Raw genomic sequence first — 22,006 nt, 5'->3', positions numbered from 1 at the left:
GGCTCTGCCTGTGAGTGTGGACAGGCATAAAGTTACTGATTATATTCCTAACAAACATTGTGGAAAACAGTTGTGATTGATCATAAGCTGATATATGATATTTAAGTATATATCCCCATATATTATCCATTTAACTATATAAATATAAACATAATGTTTATTCTTAATACTATATTCAGTGTTCCCCAACCCCATCCTCAAGGCCCACCCACAGTGCATGTTTTGTGGAAATCCACAGAGGTAGCTCATTAGCTCTGCTGAGACACTAATTACCTCACCTGTGCATGTTTGTGGTTTCCTGCATAACATGCACTGTTGGTGGGCCCTGAGGACAGGATTGTGGAGCTCTGCATATATGACATGCACTGTTGGTGGGCCCTGAGGACAGGATTGTGGAGCTCTGCATATATGACATGCACTGTTGGTGGGCCCTGAGGACAGGATTGTGGAGCTCTGCATATATGACATGCTATATATACAGCATTCTAGATATGAAGTATAAATCATTTCATTCTATCTCCAAGCTGCTGCACTTTGTAACTGCAATACACTGGGCTATAATCTTGGTTTAGAGCTTAAAGCTGTACAAACATTCCTGCATAAGTTGTCAGTCAGGTAAACTTATAAGAATTACTCAAAGATTTAGACTATCATGGATGTGGTAGACCTTCTGCCAGCAGTCTGTCACTAACTAAACCATCTTCTCTGGATTTCACTATACAGCTTTAAATCTTATAAAAAAAAAATATAAAAGATCTATTTCTTGTAATCCATATAATAGATCAAGCATGGATAATATATAATATAAATCAGGATACACTTGCTAATATCTATAATAATCCATACAATCCTATAAGGTTATATTCTTTAAGAACATTAATTATGTTTTATTCAACCTATAAATCTCGATTAATTACTTTTCGATATCTGAAAACGCAACATATGCGTGGTAGTGTTAGGAAACATGCCATGGGTGGTAGTGTGGCCACGCCGTGGCATGGGCGGTACTGTGCTTGGGCTGTACTGTGCTTGGGCGGTACTGTGCTTGGGCGGTACTGTGCTTGGGCGGTACTGTGCTTGGGCGGTACTGTGCTTGGGCGGTACTGTGCTTGGGCGGTACTGTGCTTGGGCAGTACTGTGCTTGGGCTGTATTGTGCTTGGGCGGTACTGTGCTTGGGCGGTACTGTGCTTGGGCTGTACTGTGCTTGGGCGGTACTTTGCTTGGGCTGTACTGTGCTTGGGCGGTACTGTGCTTGGGCGGTACTTTGCTTGGGCTGTACTGTGCTTGGGCAGTACTGTGCTTGGGCGGTACTGTGCGTGGGTGGTACTTTGCTTGGGCTGTACTGTGCTTGGGCGGTACTGTGCTTGGGCGGTACTGTGCTTGGGCTGTACTTTGCTTGGGCTGTACTGTGCTTGGGCGGTACTGTGCTTGGGCGGTACTGTGCTTGGGCTGTACTGTGCACGGGCGGTACTGTGCACGGGCGGTACTGTGCGTGGGCTGTACTGTGCTTGGGCGGTACTGTGCTTGGGCGGTACTGTGCTTGGGCGGTACTTTGCTTGGGCTGTACTGTGCTTGGGCTGTACTGTGCTTGGGCTGTACTGTGCTTGGGCTGTACTGTGCTTGGGCTGTACTGTGCTTGGGCGGTACTGTGCTTGGGCGGTACTTTGCTTGGGCGGTACTGTGCTTGGGCGGTACTGTGCTTGGGCGGTACTGTGCTTGGGCTGTACTTTGCTTGGGCTGTACTGTGCTTGGGCTGTACTGTGCTTGGGCTGTACTGTGCTTGGGCTGTACTGTGCTTGGGCTGTACTGTGCTTGGGCTGTACTGTGCTTGGGCGGTACTGTGCTTGGGCTGTACTGTGCTTGGGCTGTACTGTGCTTGGGCTGTACTGTGCTTGGGCGGTACTGTGCTTGGGCTGTACTGTGCTTGGGCTGTACTTTGCTTGGGCGGTACTGTGCTTGGGCGGTACTGTGCTTGGGCGGTACTGTGCTTGGGCGGTACTTTGCTTGGGCGGTACTGTGCTTGGGCGGTACTGTGCTTGGGCGGTACTTTGCTTGGGCTGTACTTTGCTTGGGCGGTACTGTGCTTGGGCGGTACTGTGCTTGGGCGGTACTGTGCTTGGGCTGTACTGTGCTTGGGCTGTACTGTGCTTGGGCTGTACTGTGCTTGGGCTGTACTGTGCTTGGGCTGTACTGTGCTTGGGCGGTACTGTGCTTGGGCGGTACTGTGCTTGGGCTGTACTGTGCTTGGGCGGTACTGTGCTTGGGCGGTACTGTGCTTGGGCGGTACTGTGCTTGGGCTGTACTGTGCTTGGGCTGTACTGTGCTTGGGCGGTACTGTGCTTGGGCTGTACTGTGCTTGGGCGGTACTGTGCTTGGGCGGTACTGTGCTTGGGCTGTACTGTGCTTGGGCTGTACTGTGCTTGGGCGGTACTGTGCTTGGGCGGTACTGTGCTTGGGCGGTACTGTGCTTGGGCGGTACTTTGCTTGGGCGGCACTGTGCTTGGGCGGCACTGTGCTTGGGCGGTACTTTGCTTGGGCGGTACTTTGCTTGGGCGGTACTGTGCTTGGGCGGTACTGTGCTTGGGCGGTACTGTGCTTGGGCGGTACTGTGCTTGGGCTGTACTTTGCTTGGGCTGTACTGTGCTTGGGCTGTACTGTGCTTGGGCGGTACTGTGCTTGGGCTGTACTGTGCTTGGGCTGTACTGTGCTTGGGCTGTACTGTGCTTGGGCGGTACTGTGCTTGGGCTGTACTGTGCTTGGGCTGTACTGTGCTTGGGCGGTACTGTGCTTGGGCGGTACTGTGCTTGGGCGGTACTGTGCTTGGGCTGTACTGTGCTTGGGCTGTACTGTGCTTGGACGGTACTGTGCTTGGGCGGTACTGTGCTTGGGCGGTACTGTGCTTGGGCTGTACTGTGCTTGGGCGGTACTGTGCTTGGGCGGTACTGTGCTTGGGCGGTACTGTGCTTGGGCGGTACTGTGCTTGGGCGGTACTGTGCTTGGGCGGTACTTTGCTTGGGCTGTACTGTGCTTGGGCGGTACTGTGCTTGTGCGGTACTGTGCTTGGGCTGTACTGTGCTTGGGCTGTACTGTGCTTGGGCGGTACTGTGCTTGGGCGGTACTGTGCTTGGGCGGTACTGTGCTTGGGCGGTACTGTGCTTGGGCGGTACTGTGCTTGGGCGGTACTGTGCTTGGGCGGTACTGTGCTTGGGCGGTACTGTGCTTGGGCTGTACTGTGCTTGGGCTGTACTGTGCTTGGGCTGTACTGTGCTTGGGCTGTACTGTGCTTGGGCTGTACTGTGCTTGGGCGGTACTGTGCTTGGGCTGTACTGTGCTTGGGCTGTACTTTGCTTGGGCGGTACTGTGCTTGGGCGGTACTGTGCTTGGGCGGTACTTTGCTTGGGCGGTACTGTGCTTGGGCGGTACTGTGCTTGGGCGGTACTTTGCTTGGGCTGTACTTTGCTTGGGCGGTACTGTGCTTGGGCGGTACTGTGCTTGGGCGGTACTGTGCTTGGGCTGTACTGTGCTTGGGCTGTACTGTGCTTGGGCTGTACTGTGCTTGGGCGGTACTGTGCTTGGGCTGTACTGTGCTTGGGCTGTACTGTGCTTGGGCTGTACTGTGCTTGGGCGGTACTGTGCTTGGGCGGTACTGTGCTTGGGCTGTACTGTGCTTGGGCGGTACTGTGCTTGGGCGGTACTGTGCTTGGGCGGTACTGTGCTTGGGCTGTACTGTGCTTGGGCTGTACTGTGCTTGGGCGGTACTGTGCTTGGGCTGTACTGTGCTTGGGCGGTACTGTGCTTGGGCGGTACTGTGCTTGGGCTGTACTGTGCTTGGGCTGTACTGTGCTTGGGCGGTACTGTGCTTGGGCGGTACTGTGCTTGGGCGGTACTGTGCTTGGGCGGTACTTTGCTTGGGCGGCACTGTGCTTGGGCGGCACTGTGCTTGGGCGGTACTTTGCTTGGGCGGTACTTTGCTTGGGCGGTACTGTGCTTGGGCGGTACTGTGCTTGGGCGGTACTGTGCTTGGGCGGTACTGTGCTTGGGCTGTACTTTGCTTGGGCTGTACTGTGCTTGGGCTGTACTGTGCTTGGGCGGTACTGTGCTTGGGCTGTACTGTGCTTGGGCTGTACTGTGCTTGGGCTGTACTGTGCTTGGGCGGTACTGTGCTTGGGCTGTACTGTGCTTGGGCTGTACTGTGCTTGGGCGGTACTGTGCTTGGGCGGTACTGTGCTTGGGCGGTACTGTGCTTGGGCTGTACTGTGCTTGGGCTGTACTGTGCTTGGACGGTACTGTGCTTGGGCGGTACTGTGCTTGGGCGGTACTGTGCTTGGGCTGTACTGTGCTTGGGCGGTACTGTGCTTGGGCGGTACTGTGCTTGGGCGGTACTGTGCTTGGGCGGTACTGTGCTTGGGCGGTACTGTGCTTGGGCGGTACTGTGCTTGGGCGGTACTTTGCTTGGGCTGTACTGTGCTTGGGCGGTACTGTGCTTGTGCGGTACTGTGCTTGGGCTGTACTGTGCTTGGGCTGTACTGTGCTTGGGCGGTACTGTGCTTGGGCGGTACTGTGCTTGGGCGGTACTGTGCTTGGGCGGTACTGTGCTTGGGCGGTACTGTGCTTGGGCGGTACTGTGCTTGGGCGGTACTGTGCTTGGGCGGTACTGTGCTTGGGCTGTACTGTGCTTGGGCGGTACTGTGCTTGGGCTGTACTGTGCTTGGGCTGTACTGTGCTTGGGCTGTACTGTGCTTGGGCTGTACTTTGCTTGGGCTGTACTGTGCTTGGGCTGTACTTTGCTTGGGCGGTACTTTGCTTGGGCGGTACTGTGCTTGGGCGGTACTGTGCTTGGGCTGTACTGTGCTTGGGCGGTACTTTGCTTGGGCTGTACTGTGCTTGGGCGGTACTGTGCTTGGGCTGTACTTTGCTTGGGCGGTACTTTGCTTGGGCTGTACTGTGCTTGGGCTGTACTTTGCTTGGGCTGTACTTTGCTTGGGCGGTACTGTGCTTGGGCGGTACTGTGCTTGGGCTGTACTGTGCTTGGGCGGTACTGTGCTTGGGCTGTACTGTGCTTGGGCTGTACTGTGCTTGGGCTGTACTTTGCTTGGGCTGTACTTTGCTTGGGCTGTACTTTGCTTGGGCTGTACTGTGTTTGGGCTGTACTGTGCTTGGGCGGTACTTTGCTTGGGCTGTACTGTGCTTGGGCTGTACTGTGCTTGGGCGGTACTGTGCTTGGGCTGTACTTTGCTTGGGCGGTACTGTGCTTGGGCGGTACTGTGCTTGGGCGGTACTTTGCTTGGGCTGTACTGTGCTTGGGCGGTACTGTGCTTGGGCGGTACTTTGCTTGGGCTGTACTGTGCTTGGGCAGTACTGTGCTTGGGCGGTACTGTGCGTGGGCGGTACTTTGCTTGGGCTGTACTGTGCTTGGGCGGTACTGTGCTTGGGCGGTACTGTGCTTGGGCTGTACTTTGCTTGGGCTGTACTGTGCTTGGGCGGTACTGTGCTTGGGCGGTACTGTGCTTGGGCTGTACTGTGCACGGGCGGTACTGTGCACGGGCGGTACTGTGCGTGGGCTGTACTGTGCTTGGGCGGTACTGTGCTTGGGCGGTACTGTGCTTGGGCGGTACTTTGCTTGGGCTGTACTGTGCTTGGGCTGTACTGTGCTTGGGCTGTACTGTGCTTGGGCTGTACTGTGCTTGGGCGGTACTGTGCTTGGGCGGTACTTTGCTTGGGCTGTACTGTGCTTGGGCGGTACTGTGCTTGGGCGGTACTGTGCTTGGGCTGTACTTTGCTTGGGCTGTACTGTGCTTGGGCTGTACTGTGCTTGGGCTGTACTGTGCTTGGGCTGTACTGTGCTTGGGCTGTACTGTGCTTGGGCTGTACTGTGCTTGGGCTGTACTGTGCTTGGGCTGTACTGTGCTTGGGCTGTACTGTGCTTGGGCGGTACTGTGCTTGGGCTGTACTGTGCTTGGGCTGTACTGTGCTTGGGCGGTACTGTGCTTGGGCGGTACTGTGCTTGGGCTGTACTGTGCTTGGGCTGTACTTTGCTTGGGCGGTACTGTGCTTGGGCGGTACTGTGCTTGGGCGGTACTGTGCTTGGGCGGTACTTTGCTTGGGCGGTACTGTGCTTGGGCGGTACTGTGCTTGGGCGGTACTTTGCTTGGGCTGTACTTTGCTTGGGCGGTACTGTGCTTGGGCGGTACTGTGCTTGGGCGGTACTGTGCTTGGGCTGTACTGTGCTTGGGCTGTACTGTGCTTGGGCTGTACTGTGCTTGGGCTGTACTGTGCTTGGGCTGTACTGTGCTTGGGCGGTACTGTGCTTGGGCTGTACTGTGCTTGGGCTGTACTGTGCTTGGGCTGTACTGTGCTTGGGCGGTACTGTGCTTGGGCGGTACTGTGCTTGGGCTGTACTGTGCTTGGGCGGTACTGTGCTTGGGCGGTACTGTGCTTGGGCGGTACTGTGCTTGGGCTGTACTGTGCTTGGGCTGTACTGTGCTTGGGCGGTACTGTGCTTGGGCTGTACTGTGCTTGGGCGGTACTGTGCTTGGGCGGTACTGTGCTTGGGCTGTACTGTGCTTGGGCTGTACTGTGCTTGGGCGGTACTGTGCTTGGGCGGTACTGTGCTTGGGCGGTACTGTGCTTGGGCGGTACTTTGCTTGGGCGGTACTGTGCTTGGGCGGTACTTTGCTTGGGCGGTACTGTGCTTGGGCGGTACTGTGCTTGGGCGGTACTGTGCTTGGGCGGTACTGTGCTTGGGCTGTACTTTGCTTGGGCTGTACTGTGCTTGGGCTGTACTGTGCTTGGGCGGTACTGTGCTTGGGCTGTACTGTGCTTGGGCTGTACTGTGCTTGGGCTGTACTGTGCTTGGGCGGTACTGTGCTTGGGCGGTACTGTGCTTGGGCTGTACTGTGCTTGGGCTGTACTGTGCTTGGGCGGTACTGTGCTTGGGCGGTACTGTGCTTGGGCGGTACTGTGCTTGGGCGGTACTGTGCTTGGGCTGTACTGTGCTTGGGCTGTACTGTGCTTGGACGGTACTGTGCTTGGGCGGTACTGTGCTTGGGCGGTACTGTGCTTGGGCTGTACTGTGCTTGGGCGGTACTGTGCTTGGGCGGTACTGTGCTTGGGCGGTACTGTGCTTGGGCGGTACTGTGCTTGGGCGGTACTGTGCTTGGGCGGTACTTTGCTTGGGCTGTACTGTGCTTGGGCGGTACTGTGCTTGTGCGGTACTGTGCTTGGGCTGTACTGTGCTTGGGCTGTACTGTGCTTGGGCGGTACTGTGCTTGGGCGGTACTGTGCTTGGGCGGTACTGTGCTTGGGCGGTACTGTGCTTGGGCGGTACTGTGCTTGGGCGGTACTGTGCTTGGGCGGTACTGTGCTTGGGCTGTACTGTGCTTGGGCGGTACTGTGCTTGGGCTGTACTGTGCTTGGGCTGTACTGTGCTTGGGCTGTACTGTGCTTGGGCTGTACTGTGCTTGGGCTGTACTTTGCTTGGGCTGTACTGTGCTTGGGCTGTACTTTGCTTGGGCGGTACTTTGCTTGGGCGGTACTGTGCTTGGGCGGTACTGTGCTTGGGCTGTACTGTGCTTGGGCGGTACTTTGCTTGGGCTGTACTGTGCTTGGGCGGTACTGTGCTTGGGCTGTACTTTGCTTGGGCGGTACTTTGCTTGGGCTGTACTGTGCTTGGGCTGTACTTTGCTTGGGCTGTACTTTGCTTGGGCGGTACTGTGCTTGGGCGGTACTGTGCTTGGGCTGTACTGTGCTTGGGCGGTACTGTGCTTGGGCTGTACTGTGCTTGGGCTGTACTGTGCTTGGGCTGTACTTTGCTTGGGCTGTACTTTGCTTGGGCTGTACTTTGCTTGGGCTGTACTGTGCTTGGGCGGTACTTTGCTTGGGCTGTACTGTGCTTGGGCTGTACTGTGCTTGGGCGGTACTGTGCTTGGGCTGTACTGTGCTTGGGCGGTACTGTGCTTGGGCTGTACTGTGCTTGGGCGGTACTGTGCTTGGGCGGTACTGTGCTTGGGCGGTACTGTGCTTGGGCGGTACTGTGCTTGGGCGGTACTGTGCTTGGGCTGTACTGTGCTTGGGCGGTACTGTGCTTGGGCGGTACTGTGCTTGGGCTGTACTGTGCTTGGGCTGTACTTTGCTTGGGCTGTACTTTGCTTGGGCGGTACTTTGCTTGGGCGGTACTGTGCTTGGGCGGTACTGTGCTTGGGCTGTACTGTGCTTGGGCGGTACTTTGCTTGGGCTGTACTGTGCTTGGGCGGTACTGTGCTTGGGCTGTACTTTGCTTGGGCGGTACTGTGCTTGGGCTGTACTGTGCTTGGGCTGTACTTTGCTTGGGCTGTACTTTGCTTGGGCGGTACTGTGCTTGGGCGGTACTGTGCTTGGGCTGTACTGTGCTTGGGCGGTACTGTGCTTGGGCTGTACTGTGCTTGGGCTGTACTGTGCTTGGGCTGTACTTTGCTTGGGCTGTACTTTGCTTGGGCTGTACTGTGCTTGGGCTGTACTGTGCTTGGGCTGTACTGTGCTTGGGCGGTACTTTGCTTGGGCTGTACTGTGCTTGGGCTGTACTGTGCTTGGGCGGTACTGTGCTTGGGCTGTACTTTGCTTGGGCGGTACTTTGCTTGGGCTGTACTGTGCTTGGGCTGTACTTTGCTTGGGCTGTACTTTGCTTGGGCGGTACTGTGCTTGGGCGGTACTGTGCTTGGGCTGTACTGTGCTTGGGCGGTACTGTGCTTGGGCTGTACTGTGCTTGGGCTGTACTGTGCTTGGGCTGTACTGTGCTTGGGCTGTACTTTGCTTGGGCTGTACTTTGCTTGGGCTGTACTTTGCTTGGGCTGTACTTTGCTTGGGCTGTACTTTGCTTGGGCGGTACTTTGCTTGGGCTGTACTGTGCTTGGGCTGTACTTTGCTTGGGCGGTACTGTGCTTGGGCTGTACTGTGCTTGGGCTGTACTGTGCTTGGGCTGTACTGTGCTTGGGCGGTACTGTGCTATGCTTTTCCATACATCCCTTCCTGAGACCGTGGCTTGAGTTTTCCTGTAGAGGTGACAGTGTGGTGATGGACTGACATTACCACTAGGTGGTGCTCTTTTATGTCTGCACATGCATAGTGTCAGATAACACGTGATGATGTCATCCTGCAGATTACAGGCGTGTCCATCCTGCGGGCCGGGGAGACCATGGAACAGGCGCTGACAGCCGTCTGCAAGGACATTCGACTGGGCAAGATCCTCATCCAAACCAATCACAACACTGGAGAGCCTGAGGTGGGTGGAGCCAGCAGGCCGAGTCTGCCAATCTTATCTCCTTGTCTCTTCTCCCCCCTTCCTCCCTATCGTCTCTCTCTTTTTCGTACGCCCACCTCTCTTATCTCCTTGTCCTCTTCCTTCTATCTTTCCTCTCTTTCTCCTCCTCCCACCTCTCTCATCTCCCTGTCTCCTCCCTATCTTTCCTCTCTTTCTCCTCCTCCCACCTCTCTTATCTCCCTGTCTCCTCCCTATCTTTCCTCTCTTTCTCCTCCTCCCACCTCTCTTATCTCCCTGCCTCCTCCCTATCTTCTCTCTCTTTCTCCTCCTCCCACCTCTCTCATCTCCCTTTCTCCTCCCTATCTTTCCTCTCTTTCTCCTCCTCCCACCTCTCTTATCTCCCTGTCTCCTCCCTATCTTCTCTCTCTTTCTCCTCCTCCCACCTTTCTTATCTCCCTGCCCCCCCCCCCATCTTCTCTTTCTTTCTCGTACTCCCACCCCTCCCACCCATCCATCTCCTTGTCTCCTCCCTCCTCCTTACTGTGTGTCTTATATCTCTCTATCTCTCCACAACCCCACCCCCCCTTTCCCTGCCACTATCCTTTCTTTTCTTTTTCCTCTTGTCTACACTCTGCTTTGCTACCCTTCATTTGGATTTCTCTATCTTCACTCTCCCTCTGTGCACCCCCCATCTCTCTCCCCCCCCGATGGCTCAACGCTCTCTTGTATCTCTCTGCAGCTCCATTACCTGCGTTTACCTAAGGAGATTGGTGAGGACTACGTCATCCTGATGGACAGTACGGTGTCCACAGGGGCCGCTGCTATGATGGCCATTCGGGTCCTCCTGGTAAGAAACACGTGGCCGGCTGTTGGGAGACTGTTGAAGTCGCATTGACCTGTATTCCTAGTGGTGGGGGAGGAGGTGTCAGGGTTGGGGTGATCCGTATTCCTAGTGGTGGGGGAGGAGGTGTCAGGGTTGGGGTGACCCGTATTCCTAGTGGTGGGGGAGGAGGTGTCAGGGTTGGGGTGACCCGTATTCCTAGTGGTGGAGAAGGAGGTGTCAGGGTTGGGGTGACCCGTATTCCTAGTGGTGGGGGAGGAGGTGTCAGGGTTGGGGTGACCCGTATTCCTAGTGGTGGGGGAGGAGGTGTCAGGGTTGGGGTGACCCGTATTCCTAGTGGTGGGGGAGGAGGTGTCAGGGTTGGGGTGACCCGTATTCCTAGTGGTGGAGAAGGAGGTGTCAGGGTTGGGGTGACCCGTATTCCTAGTGGTGGGGGAGGAGGTGTCAGGGTTGGGGTGACCTGTATTCCTAGTGGTGGAGAAGGAGGTGTCAGGGTTGGGGTGACCCGTATTCCTAGTGGTGGGGGAGGAGGTGTCAGGGTTGGGGTGACCCTTGTTAGTCACGTCTCTCATCTCGGCAGGACCATGATGTTCAGGAGGAGAAGATCTTCTTGCTTTCCCTGCTGATGGCAGAGATGGGCGTACATTCCGTGGCCTACGCCTTCCCTCGGGTCAGAATCATCAGCACTGCCGTGGACAAGCGGGTCAACAAGCACTTCCATATCATCCCAGGCATCGGTGAGTTAGTGTACCCTGTCTGTGTCACCTGCAGTGAGAGGGGCAGATGTCGTGTATGGGGGGGGAGGGGCAGACTCTGTACATCCCAGGCATTGGTGAGTCAGTGTACCCTGTCTGTGTCACCTGCAGAGAGGGGCAGATGTCATGTATGGGGGGAGGGGCAGACTCTGTACATCCCAGGCATCGGTGAGTCAGTGTACCCTGTCTGTGTCACCTGCAGGGAGAGGGACAGATGTCATGTATGGGGACAGGGGCAGATGTCATGTATGGGGGGGGGGGTGGCAGACTCTGTACATCCCATGCAGAAAGAGGAGAAAGAGAGCTTCAAAATGATATGCATCTTTCCATAGTTACATTGTATTACACAGGGAGACTTTTCTCCAAAGTAGACAGCTCGATTCATCAGCACAATGCAATGACATATAAGGAACCCAGGGGGATATAATTACAAACATCATGCTGGTAGGTGTGAGGATGTAATTAATTAGTTGTGGGAATGCTTAAAGGCATACCCACAGGCACTGCTTGGAGTCCCTTTAAGGGCTCTGCCTCTGACACAGGAGACCAAGGTTCAAATCTCGGCTCTGCCTGTTCAGTAAGCCAGCACCTATTCAGTAGGAGACCTTAGGCAAGTCTCTCTAACACTGCTACTGCCTATAGGGTGCGTCCTAGTGGCTGCAGCTCTGGTGCTTTGAGTCCGCCAGGAGAAAAGCGCGATATAAATGTTATTTGTCTTGTCTTGTCAAATGATGCCGTGCGCTGCTGATTGTCTTCAGAGCCAGGCTCTCCTCCTAGGTCCCCCTTTTGCTACTGCGCGCTCTGCCGCTGCCCACTCCACCCTCCCTTCCCACAGAGAACCACAGCTGCAGCAAGAATGATAGCAGCAGATGGCAAACGCTCACTCACCTATCCATGATCCAAGCAATAGAGATCCCGTCATCTGAAACCCATCTGTCTCTTCTACAGTGCAGCCGCTCGCTCTGAACTTCCTGATTTCTCAGATCAGACAGGAAGTAGTAATAGTAGTAGTAACAGAGCGACAGCACTCTAGAGGAGACAGATGGGCTCCGGATGACGGGACCTCTACTGCTTGGATCGCAATAGGTGAATGTGAGTCATCTGGTGCTGTCATTCTCCCCCGCTGCGGCTGCCTTCTCTGCTGGACTATCGTATTCACTGGGATGGAGGCTGCATGGTGGCTGTCTAGTTTGGGAGGAAATCGGTTGATCGGTGGTGGGGGTGGTTATGTAATTCTGTCTGGGGAACGGCTTCCGGTTTGGTGGTGTCCAGAGCTTTCTGCTATTGCCAGGCTGGAGATGCAGGGGGAACGTGCTGCTGCTGTGATATCTGGCGCCCTCTTCACAGGGGTGCCCCAGCCACTGAGTGCAAATGTCCCAGCCATTCATCTCTCACTCTGCATTTTGCCGCTGCTATTCCCTGCATTGTGCACCCACAGAGGAAAGCGGGCTGTTGCCCATAGCAACCAGTAGCTCGGCTGCCCCGGTGTGTGTGGCATGTTGCTGTGCAGCTGCATCTTCTGATTCTATTACAACATGATGGGGGGCCCAAATCAGTTACTTTGCTTAGGGCCCCATTTAGCCTTAATTCGGCTCTGGGCAGATGTCATGTATGGGGGGGAGGAGCAGATGTCGTGTATGGGGGGGGGGCAGACTCTGTACATCCCAGGCATCGGTGAGTCAGTGTACCCTGTCTGTGTCACCTGCAGAGAGAGGGCAGATGTCATGTATGGGGGGGAGGGGCAGATGTCGTGTATGGGGGGGCAGACTCTGTACATCCCAGGCATCGGTGAGTCAGTGTACCCTGTCTGTGTCACCAGCAGAGAGAGGGGCAGATGTTGTGCGGGGGGGGGGGGGGGGGGGGGCGCAGGCTTTGTGTTCTGCATGCAGGGTGATCTTAGCCATTACTTTCTACTGGACCATTTCACCAGCATTGAGGTTCCCTCCTTATAAAGGATCCCCGCTCTCCCTACACCAGCGTGTCGCCTTCGCTATATTTCATATCACAGGTCATACACACTGTCAGCAGCAAAGAGTTAAACTGCCAGCTGTCTCACAGCCAGGACAGAGATCATTAACTCGGCTCTTATCAGCTCGCTGCTGACAAAACTGGTAAACCCAACTCTGAAGCAGACAGACAGGCTGCAACATTCACCCCTCTCATCTTCTACCAGAGCTTAAAAGAGATCCTTCTCTGTGAGCAAACCCAGAGGAACACTCATAATTCATATTTGTTTCATTTTTCATGCTTTTCTAGGCACTATAACTCAGAATTAGTAAGGTCAGTTTGACTCATATGCTGGGAAGTTCCCAGGCAAATCGTACATATAGCTGCAAAGAAATACAAGTTCTCAGGCGTACTTTGCAGTTTAATCCTCATGTTTCATATGTGTGGATCCACAACGCCTTACTGAATGCAGATAGGCAATCTGTTTACTGATAGGACCTGTGGGCATGGAGAGATCTGGGTACCACGTATTCTGCCAGATCTCTGTCCCTGGATGGGGCTACCCTGACCTCCAATAGCAGCAGGGCTGGACTGTGCTGGTCATAGCTCCTCCCAGCTGCAGAGGGGAGTACAATCCAACAACCCACTCAGTCCGGGGTCCTTGCCCATCATCTGTTGTTGTATTCCATCTACTGACACCGGCCAAACTGCAATACCTTGTATTATTCAGCACAAAGACTTTATCACTTATTGGACTCGGCCCAACACGGTATTTTGAACTTTCAGACATTCTTTATGGTTCTCTCTTCTCTGTATTTCAATTCAACCAATCCTCTGTTCATCTACTCGATATATTTGTTTGGCAGTTTTAATGTATATTTTTGTGTATAGTTTATATAATAAAAACGATTGATTTAATGGTGCCAGTTTTGACCTTGCTACCGGATTATTCTGATCTATGCTGGAACTCTCTGTCCTCAGAAGAGACACTACCGCATTGTCTGATCTCTGATCCATGCTAGAACTCTCTGTCCTCAGAAGAGACACTACCGCATTGTCTGATCTCTGATCCATGCTAGAGCTCTCTGTCCTCAGAAGAGACACTACCGCATTGTCTGATCTCTGATCCATGCTGGAACTCTCTGTCCTCAGAAGAGACACTACCGCATTGTCTGATCTCTGAGCCATGCTGGAACTCTCTGTCCTCAGAAGAGACACTACCGCATTGTCTGATCTCTGAGCCATGCTAGACCTCTCTGTCCTCAGAAGAGACACACTACTGCATTGTCTGATCTCTGATCCATGCTGGAACTCTCTGTCCTCAGAAGAGACACTACCGCATTGTCTGATCTCTGAGCCATGCTAGAACTCTCTGTCCTCAGAAGAGACACACTACTGCATTGTCTGATCTCTGATCCATGCTGGAACTCTCTGTCCTCAGAAGAGACACTACCGCATTGTCTGATCTCTGAGCCATGCTAGAACTCTCTGTCCTCAGAAGAGACACACTACTGCATTGTCTGATCTCTGATCCATGCTAGACCTCTCTGTGCTCAGAAGAGACACACTACCACATTGTCTGATCTCTGATCCATGCTAGAGCTCTCTGTCCTCAGAAGAGACACACTACCGCATTGTCTGATCTCTGATCCATGCTAGACCTCTCTGTCCTCAGGAGAGACACACTACCGCATTGTCTGATCTCTGATCCATGCTAGACCTCTCTGTCCTCAGGAGAGACACACTACCGCATTGTCTGATCTCTGGTCCATGCTAGACCTCTCTGTCCTCAGAAGAGACACACTACCGCATTGTCTGATCTCTGATCCATGCTAGAGCTCTCTGTCCTCAGAAGAGACACACTACCGCATTGTCTGATCTCTGATCCATGCTAGACCTCTCTGTCCTCAGGAGAGACACACTACCGCATTGTCTGATCTCTGGTCCATGCTAGACCTCTCTGTCCTCAGAAGAGACACACTACCGCATTGTCTGATCTCTGATCCATGCTAGAGCTCTCTGTCCTCAGAAGAGACACACTACCGCATTGTCTGATCTCTGATCCATGCTAGAACTCTCTGTCCTCAGAAGAGACACACTACCGCATTGTCTGATCTCTGATCCATGCTAGACCTCTCTGTCCTCAGGAGAGACACACTACCGCATTGTCTGATCTCTGATCCATGCTAGACCTCTCTGTCCTCAGAAGAGACACACTACCGCATTGTCTGATCTCTGATCCATGCCAGAACTCTCTGTCCTCAGAAGAGACACACTACCGCATTGTCTGATAACTGATCCATGCTAGAGCTCTCTGTCCTCAGGAGAGACACACTACCGCATTGTCTGATCTCTGATCCATGCCAGAACTCTCTGTCCTCAGAAGAGACACTACCGCATTGTCTGATCTCTGATCCAGGCTAGAGCTCTCTGTCCTCAGAAGAGACACACTACCGCATTGTCTGATCTCTGATCCATGCTAGAGCTCTCTATCCTCAGAAGAGACACTACCACATTGTCTGATCTCTGATCCATGCCAGAACTCTCTGTCCTCAGAAGAGAGACACTACCGCACTGTCTGATCTCTGATCCATGCTAGAACTCTCTGTCCTCAGAAGAGACACACTACTGCATTGTCTGATCTCTGATCCATGCTAGAACTCTCTGTCCTCAGAAGACACACTACCGCACTGTCTGATCTCTGATCCATGCTAGAACTCTCTGTCCTCAGAAGAGACACTACCGCATTGTCTGATCTCTGATCCAGGCTAGAGCTCTCTGTCCTCAGAAGAGACACACTACCGCATTGTCTGATCTCTGATCCATGCTAGACCTCTCTGTCCTCAGAAGAGACACACAAACGCATTGTCTGATAACTGATCCATGCTAGACCTCTCTGTCCTCAGAAGAGACACTACCGCATTGTCTGATCTCTGATCCAGGCTAGAGCTCTCTGTCCTCAGAAGAGACACACTACCGCATTGTCTGATCTCTGATCCATGCTAGAGCTCTCTATCCTCAGAAGAGACACTACCACATTGTCTGATCTCTGATCCATGCTAGAACTCTCTGTCCTCAGAAGAGACACACAACCGCATTGTCCGATCTCTGATCCATGTTAGAACTCTCTATCCTCAGAAGAGACACACTACCACATTGTCCGATCTCTGATCCATGCTAGAACTCTCTGTCCTCACTCCTCAGGAGAGACACACTACCGCATTGTCTGATCTCTGATCCATGCTAGAACTCTCTGTCCTCAGAAGAGACACACTACCGCCCTGTCTGATCTCTGATCCATGCTAGAACTCTCTGTCATCAGAAGAGACACGCTACTGCATTGTCTGATCCATGCTAGAGCGCTCTGTCCTCAGAAGAGACACTACCACAATGTCTGATCTCTGATCCGTGCTAGAGCTCTCTGTCCTCAGGAGAGACACCACCGCATTGTCTGATCTCTGATCCATGCTAGACCTCTCTGTCCTCAGAAGAGACACACAACCGCATTGTCTGATCTCTGATCCATGCTAGAACTCTCTGTCCTCAGAAGAGACACACTACAGCATTGTCTGATCCATGCTAGAATTCTCTGTCCTCAGAAGACACACACTACCGCATTATCTGATCTCTGATCCATGCTAGAACTCTCTGTCCTCAGAAGAGACACACAACCGCATTGTCTGATCTCTGATCCATGCTAGAACTCTCTGTCCTCAGAAGAGACACACTACCGCATTGTCTGATCTCTGATCCATGCTAGACCTCTCTGTCCTCAGAAGAGACACACTACCGCATTGTCTGATCTCTGATCCATGCTAGACCTCTCTGTCCTCAGAAGAGACACACTACCGCATTGTCTGATCTCTGATCCATGCTAGACCTCTCTGTCCTCAGAAGAGACACACTACGGCATTGTCTGATCTCTGATCCATGCTAGACCTCTCTGTCCTCAGTAGAGACACACTATCGCATTGTCTGATCTCTGATCCATGCTAGACCTCTCTGTCCTCAGAAGAGACACACTACCGGATTGTCTGATCTCTGATCCATGCTAGAGCTCTCTGTCCTCAGGAGAGACACTACCGCACTGTCTGATCTCTGATCCATGCTAGAACTCTCTGTCCTCAGAAGAGACACAGTATCGCATTGTCTGATATCTGATCCTCCACCTTGGGGGGAACACAAGCAGGAGAGCTGCAGACTGACCACAATGCAGGTAGCACAAGCAGGAGAGCTGCAGACTGACCACAATGCAGGGAGCACATGCAGGAGAGCTGCAGCCTGACCACAATGCAGGGAACACATGCAGGAGAGCTGCAGCCTGACCACAATGCAGGGAAAACATGCAGGAGAGCTGCAGCCTGACCACAATGCAGGGAACACATGCAGGAGAGCTGCAGCCTGACCACAATGCAGGGAACACATGCAGGAGAGCTGCAGCCTGACCACAATGCAGGGAACACATGCAGGAGAGCTGCAGCCTGACCACAATGCAGGGAGCACATGCAGGAGAGCTGCAGCCTGACCACAATGGTGGGAGCACATGCAGGAGAGCTGCAGCCTGACCACAATGCAGGAACACATGCAGGAGAGCTGCAGCCTGACCACAATGCAGGAACACATGCAGGAGAGCTGCAGCCTGACCACAATGCAGAAACACATGCAGGAGAGCTGCAGCCTGACCACAATGCAGGGAACACATGCAGGAGAGCTGCAGCCTGACCACAATGCAGGGAAAACATGCAGGAGAGCTGCAGCCTGACCACAATGCAGGGAACACATGCAGGAGAGCTGCAGCCTGACCACAATGCAGGGAAAACATGCAGGAGAGCTGCAGCCTGACCACAATGCAGGGAGCACATGCAGGAGAGCTGCAGCCTGACCACAATGCAGGGAACACATGCAGGAGAGCTGCAGCCTGACCACAATGGAGGGAACACATGCAGGAGAGCTGCAGCCTTACCACAATGGAGGGAACACATGCAGGAGAGCTGCAGCCTGACCACAATGGAGGGAACACATGCAGGAGAGCTGCAGCCTGACCACAATGCAGGGAACACATGCAGGAGAGCTGCAGCCTGACCACAATGCAGGGAACACATGCAGGAGAGCTGCAGCCTGACCACAATGCAGGGAACACATGCAGGAGAGCTGCAGCCTGACCACAATGGAGGGAACACATGCAGGAGAGCTGCAGCCTGACCACAATGCAGGGAACACATGCAGGAGAGCTGCAGCCTGACCACAATGGAGGGAACACGTGCAGGAGAGCTGCAGCCTGACCACAATGGAGGGAACACGTGCAGGAGAGCTGGAGCCTGACCACAATGGAGGGAACACGTGCAGGAGAGCTGGAGCCTGACCACAATGCAGGGAACACGTGCAGGAGAGCTGCAGCCTGACCACAATGGAGGGAACACGTGCAGGAGAGCTGCAGCCTGACCACAATGGAGGGAACACGTGCAGGAGAGCTGCAGCCTGACCACAATGGAGGGAACACGTGCAGGAGAGCTGCAGCCTGACCACAATGGAGGGAACACGTGCAGGAGAGCTGCAGCCTGACCACAATGGAGGGAACACATGCAGGGGAGCTGCAGCCCGACCACAATGGAGGGAACACATGCAGGAGAGCTGCAGCCTGGCCACAATGGAGGGAACACATGCAGGAGAGCTGGAGCCTGACCACAATGGAGGGAACACATGCAGGAGAGCTGCAGCCTGACCACAATGCAGGGAACACGTGCAGGAGAGCTGCAGCCTGACCACAATGGAGGGAACACGTGCAGGAGAGCTGCAGCCTGACCACAATGGAGGGAACACGTGCAGGAGAGCTGCAGCCTGACCACAATGGAGGGAACACGTGCAGGAGAGCTGCAGCCTGACCACAATGGAGGGAACACGTGCAGGAGAGCTGCAGCCTGACCGCAATGGAGGGAACACGTGCAGGAGAGCTGCAGCCTGACCGCAATGGAGGGGACACGTGCAGGAGAGCTGCAGCCTGACCACAATGGAGGGAACACATGCAGGAGAGCTGCAGCCTGACCACAATGCAGGAACACATGCAGGAGAGCTGCAGCCTGACCACAATGGAGGGGACACATGCAGGAGAGCTTCAGCCTGACCACAGTGCAGGAACACATGCAGGAGAGCTGCAGCCTGACCACAATGGAGGGGACACATGCAGGAGAGCTGCAGCCTGACCACAATGCAGGAACACATGCAGGAGAGCTGCAGCCTGACCACAATGGAGGGAACACATGCAGGAGAGCTGCAGCCTGACCACAATGGAGGGACATATGCAGGAGAGCTGCAGCCTGACCACAATGCAGGGAACACATGCAGGAGAGCTGCAGCCTGACCACAATGGAGGGAACACATGCAGGAGAGCTGCAGCCTGACCACAATGCAGGGAACACATGCAGGAGAGCTGCAGCCTGACCACAATGGAGGGAACACATGCAGGAGAGCTGCAGCCTGACCACAATGGAGGGACATATGCAGGAGAGCTGCAGCCTGACCACAATGCAGGGAACACATGCAGGAGAGCTGCAGCCTGACCACAATGGAGGGAACACATGCAGGAGAGCTGCAGCCTGACCACAATGCAGGGAACACGTGCAGGAGAGCTGCAGCCTGACCACAATGCAGGGAACACATGCAGGAGAGCTGCAGCCTGACTACAATGGAGAGAACCTCTGCGCCGGTGAATTAGTCCAGTACAAAATCACTGCATTTTTGCTACCTAGTTGATTTTTATCTCTACTAGAGTTCCAGCAGTTAGCGTGTTTGGACTGCAGAGGGTTAATCGTATGTAGAGGGTGGTGGGCAGGAGACACTAGTGGGAGGAGGAGCCTGCTCTTGTGATCTTATAATCTAGAGAGTAATGGAGTGGAGACACTAGGGGGAGGAGCCTGGATATGTGAGCTTACGATCTAGAGGGTAGTGGGGTGGAGTCACTAGGGGGAGGGGCCTGGCCTTGTAAGGAGGTGACAACTTGATTTGATGTTTGTATGATAGGATGAGGAGTTTACACTATATCATTTGGATGAATTGACCACTCCCCTCAGCACCTGCTCCTCCCTTAGCAGGAGGAGCATGGTTACCCTGCTGGGGGAGGGGTACACTCCCTGGATATTCTGTCACACTGCTGTGGGCGGGGCCTGTTCTATGCGTGTTGTTGATCATCGGGTGACAATCTTGTATGTTTTCTCTGCAGGCAATTTTGGGGACCGCTTCTTTGGCACAGATGCTCCATCTGATTGGTTTGAAACTGAGGATTGTGAGATGGATTGTTGAACCCCCAGAATCTCCTCATTGCCCTACTTATTTATTACTTGGCTTTTCTTGTCCTGGAGAATCTTGAAGCTGGAACAAGGTGTGGAATCAGCAGTGGTAGAACTCCGACCTCGTGCTGCAGGACTTTCCTCCCCCAAACTGTCCGCCTCCCCGACTGTCCGCCCCCCAGACTGTCCGCCCCCCAGACTGTCCGCCTCCCAGACTGTCCGCCTCCCAGACTGTCCGCCTCCCAGACTGTCCGCCCCCCAGACTGTCCGCCCCCCAGACTGTCCACCTCCCAGACTGTCCGCCCTTCTGACCTCCCAGACTGTCCACCCCCCAGACTGTCCGCCCCCAGACTCTCCTCCCCCAAACTGTCCACCCCCCCCAGACTGTCCGCCTCCCAGACTCTCCGCCTCCCAGACTGTCCGCCTCCCAGACTGTCCGCCCTCCAGACTGTCCACCCTCCAGACTGTCCGCCCCCAGACTGTCCGCCTCCCAGACTGTCCGCCTCCCAGACTGTCCGCCTCCCAGACTGTCCGCCTCCCAGACTGTCCACTTCCCAGACTGTCCACCCTCCAGACTGTCCGCCTCCCAGACTGTCCACTTCCCAGACTGTCCACTTCCCAGACTGTCCACTTCCCAGACTGTCCACCCTCCAGACTGTCCACCTCCCCAGACTGTCCACCTCCCCAGACTGTCCACCTCCCCAGACTGTCCACCTCCCCAGACTGTCCACCTCCCCAGACTGTCCACCTCCCCAGACTGTCCACCTCCCCAGACTGTCCACCTCCCCAGACTGTCCACCTCCCCAGACTGTCCACCTCCCCAGACTGTCTACTTCCCAGACTGTCCACCTCCCCAGACTGTCCGCCTCCCAGACTCTCCGCCTCCCAGACTGCACCCTCCCCAGACTGTCCGCCTCCCAGACTCTCCGCCTCTCAGACTGTGCACCCTCCAGACTGTCCGCCTCCCAGACTGTCCGCCTCCCAGACTGTCCACTTCCCAGACTGTCCACCTCCCCAGACTGTCCGCCCTCCAGACTGTCCGCCTCCCAGACTGTCCACCTCTCAGACTGTCCGCCTCCCAGACTGTCCACCCTCCAGACTGTCCACCCTCCCAGACTGTCCACTTCCCAGACTGTCCACTTCCCAGACTGTCCACTTCCCAGACTGTCCGCCTCCCCAGATTGTCCGCCTCCCAGACTGTCCACCTCCCAGACTGTCCGCCTCCCAGACTGTCCGCCTCCCAGACTGTCCACCCCCTAGACTGTCCGCCTCCCAGGCTGTCCGCTTCCCAGACTGTCCGCTTCCCAGACTGTCCGCCTCCCCAGACTGTCCGCCTCCCAGACTGTCCGCCTCCCAGACTGTCCGCCTCCCAGACTGTCCGCCTCCCAGACTGTCCGCCTCCCAGACTGTCCGCTTCCCAGACTGTCCGCCTCCCAGACTGTCCGCCTCCCCAGACTGTCCGCCTCCCCAGACTGTCCGCCTCCCAGACTGTCCGCCTCCCAGACTGTCCGCCTCCCAGACTGTCCGCCCCCCCAGACTGTCCGCCCCCCCAGACTGTCCGCCCCCCCAGACTGTCCGCCCCCCCAGGCTGTCCGCCCCCCAGGCTGTCCGCCCCCTGTCCGCCCCCCAGGCTGTCCGCCTCCCAGGCTGTCCGCCTCCCAGACTCTCCTCCCCCAAACTGTCCACCCCCCCAGACTGTCCACCCCCCAGACTGTCCGCCTCCCAGACTGTCCACCCCTCCAGACTGTCCGCCTCCGCAGACTGTCCACCCCCCCCCACACTGTCCACCCTTCTGACCCCTCAGACTGTAGACCCCTCTGACCCCCCCCTGACTGTAGACCCCTGAGACCCCCCTGACTGTAGACCCCCTCAGACCCCCCTGACTGTAGACCCCTCTGACTCTCCCTGACTGTAGACCCCCTCAAACCCCCCTGACTGTAGACC

The 22,006-nt window shown here is 55.1% G+C and overlaps 1 protein-coding gene across 5 annotated transcripts in view; it reads left to right on the top strand.

The window, feature by feature from the left end:
- Positions 1-20,166, top strand: part of LOC137571110 (uridine-cytidine kinase-like 1) — a 190,396-nt gene extending 170,230 nt beyond the window's left edge. For all 5 annotated transcript variants that reach the window (XM_068279810.1, XM_068279809.1, XM_068279808.1 and 2 more), the window contains exons 12-15: positions 9,135-9,257; positions 9,976-10,083; positions 10,658-10,814; positions 19,996-20,166. In XM_068279810.1, the coding sequence (XP_068135911.1) occupies positions 9,135-9,257; positions 9,976-10,083; positions 10,658-10,814; positions 19,996-20,075 (468 nt within the window). In that variant the 3' untranslated portion in view covers positions 20,076-20,166. The remainder of the gene's footprint in view (positions 1-9,134; positions 9,258-9,975; positions 10,084-10,657; positions 10,815-19,995) is intronic.
- Positions 20,167-22,006: the final 1,840 nt, after the last annotated feature.

Source organism: Hyperolius riggenbachi, chromosome 4, assembly GCF_040937935.1.
Source record: "Hyperolius riggenbachi isolate aHypRig1 chromosome 4, aHypRig1.pri, whole genome shotgun sequence".
In the NCBI taxonomy this organism is placed as follows: Eukaryota; Metazoa; Chordata; class Amphibia; order Anura; family Hyperoliidae; genus Hyperolius; species Hyperolius riggenbachi.
This window is presented reverse-complemented; position numbering and strand designations above follow the sequence as displayed.